This window comes from Priapulus caudatus, unplaced genomic scaffold (assembly GCF_000485595.1).
Source record: "Priapulus caudatus unplaced genomic scaffold, Priapulus_caudatus-5.0.1 Scaffold167, whole genome shotgun sequence".
Lineage (NCBI taxonomy): Eukaryota > Metazoa > Priapulida > Priapulimorpha > Priapulimorphida > Priapulidae > Priapulus > Priapulus caudatus.
In genome coordinates, this window is record NW_014577228.1 from 53666 (window position 1) to 54876 (window position 1211).

General features: G+C 50.3%; 1 protein-coding gene across 1 annotated transcript in view; it reads left to right on the forward strand.

Annotated features, from left to right (window-relative positions):
- Positions 1 to 1211, forward strand: part of LOC106806535 (protein strawberry notch homolog 1-like) — a 47918-nt gene that overhangs the window by 39344 nt on the left and 7363 nt on the right. Inside the window, exons 24-25 of the mRNA XM_014808510.1 lie at positions 130 to 149; positions 659 to 753. Coding sequence (XP_014663996.1) covers positions 130 to 149; positions 659 to 753 — 115 coding nt within the window. The remainder of the gene's footprint in view (positions 1 to 129; positions 150 to 658; positions 754 to 1211) is intronic.

The following is a 1211-nucleotide window of genomic DNA, read 5'->3' on the forward strand; positions in this document are numbered from 1 at the left end:
TGCTGCGACGTCGGCATCATGGGTGAGTGTGGCGTGCGCATCGTGCTAAGAGCTATCGTGTTGTGTGGTGTCGTGGCGTGCTGTCGTGTGTAGCGTGGCGTGGCGTGGTTGTCATTGTACGTGTGTTTGCTACGACGTCGGCATCATGGGTGAGTGTGGCGCGCGCATCGTGCTAAGAGCTATCGTGTTGTGTGGTGTCGTGGCGTGCTGTCGTGTGTAGCATGGCGTGGCGTGGTTGTCGTTGTACGTGTGTTTGCTGCGACGTCGGTATCATGGGTGAGTGTGGCACGCGCATCGTTTGCTGACACGCTGTCGTGTGTGTTGCGGTGTGGCGAGAGGTTTGGCTGTCGGAGTGAACGGTTGTTGTACGTGTGCTTGGGTGTGCGTTTAAAGTTGCCGGTGCGGGTGTACGAGTGCGGGCCTGCGTGTGAGTGTGTGTGTGTGTGTGTGTGTGTGTGCGTACGTTTGATCGTGTAAGTGCGTGTACGATTGCAGGCCTGCGTGTAAGTTTGCATGCACATGCATGTGCGCATGCGTGCGAGCGTGTCTGCGTGCGTGTCTGGCCCTGGCTTCTAATATCAGTAATGTGGAACTCTATTACGTAGCGTCCTCGTGGAGTCCGGGCTGCGCGGTTTTAGCGCTGTTCTATTATTTGCAGATCTTGGCGCGGGCAGCGACCACGTGAAACACTTGCAGGTGCGCACGTTCATGGGCAAGTTCTCAACGGGGTCGGCCCCGACCGAATTACACACGGTGAGTCGCGCCCCCTGCCAGTTCAGCAGCACCACCTAGCCATTCTCCACCCGATATATATATACACACACACACACACACACACACACACATATATATATATAATATCATATATATGTGTGTGTAAGTTTGTATATTATATAATAGCTTTTTTTGCTGTTATCGTCCTACTTTTACCACTTTTTAATGCTTACTTGTATTTGCGACACAAATATTGCATTTACTATTACATACTGTGCAAATAATACCACGAACATATCTATGTATGTATGTATGTGTGTATGTACGTACGTACGTACGTACGTACGTACGTACACATGCATGCATGCATGTATGTATATATGACGATATATTCGTGGTAGTAGCAAACATCACGATGTAAGCGCTAGCAAACGTCACGATGTAAGCGCTAGCAAACGTCACGATGTAAGCGCTAGCAAACGTCACGATGTAAGCGC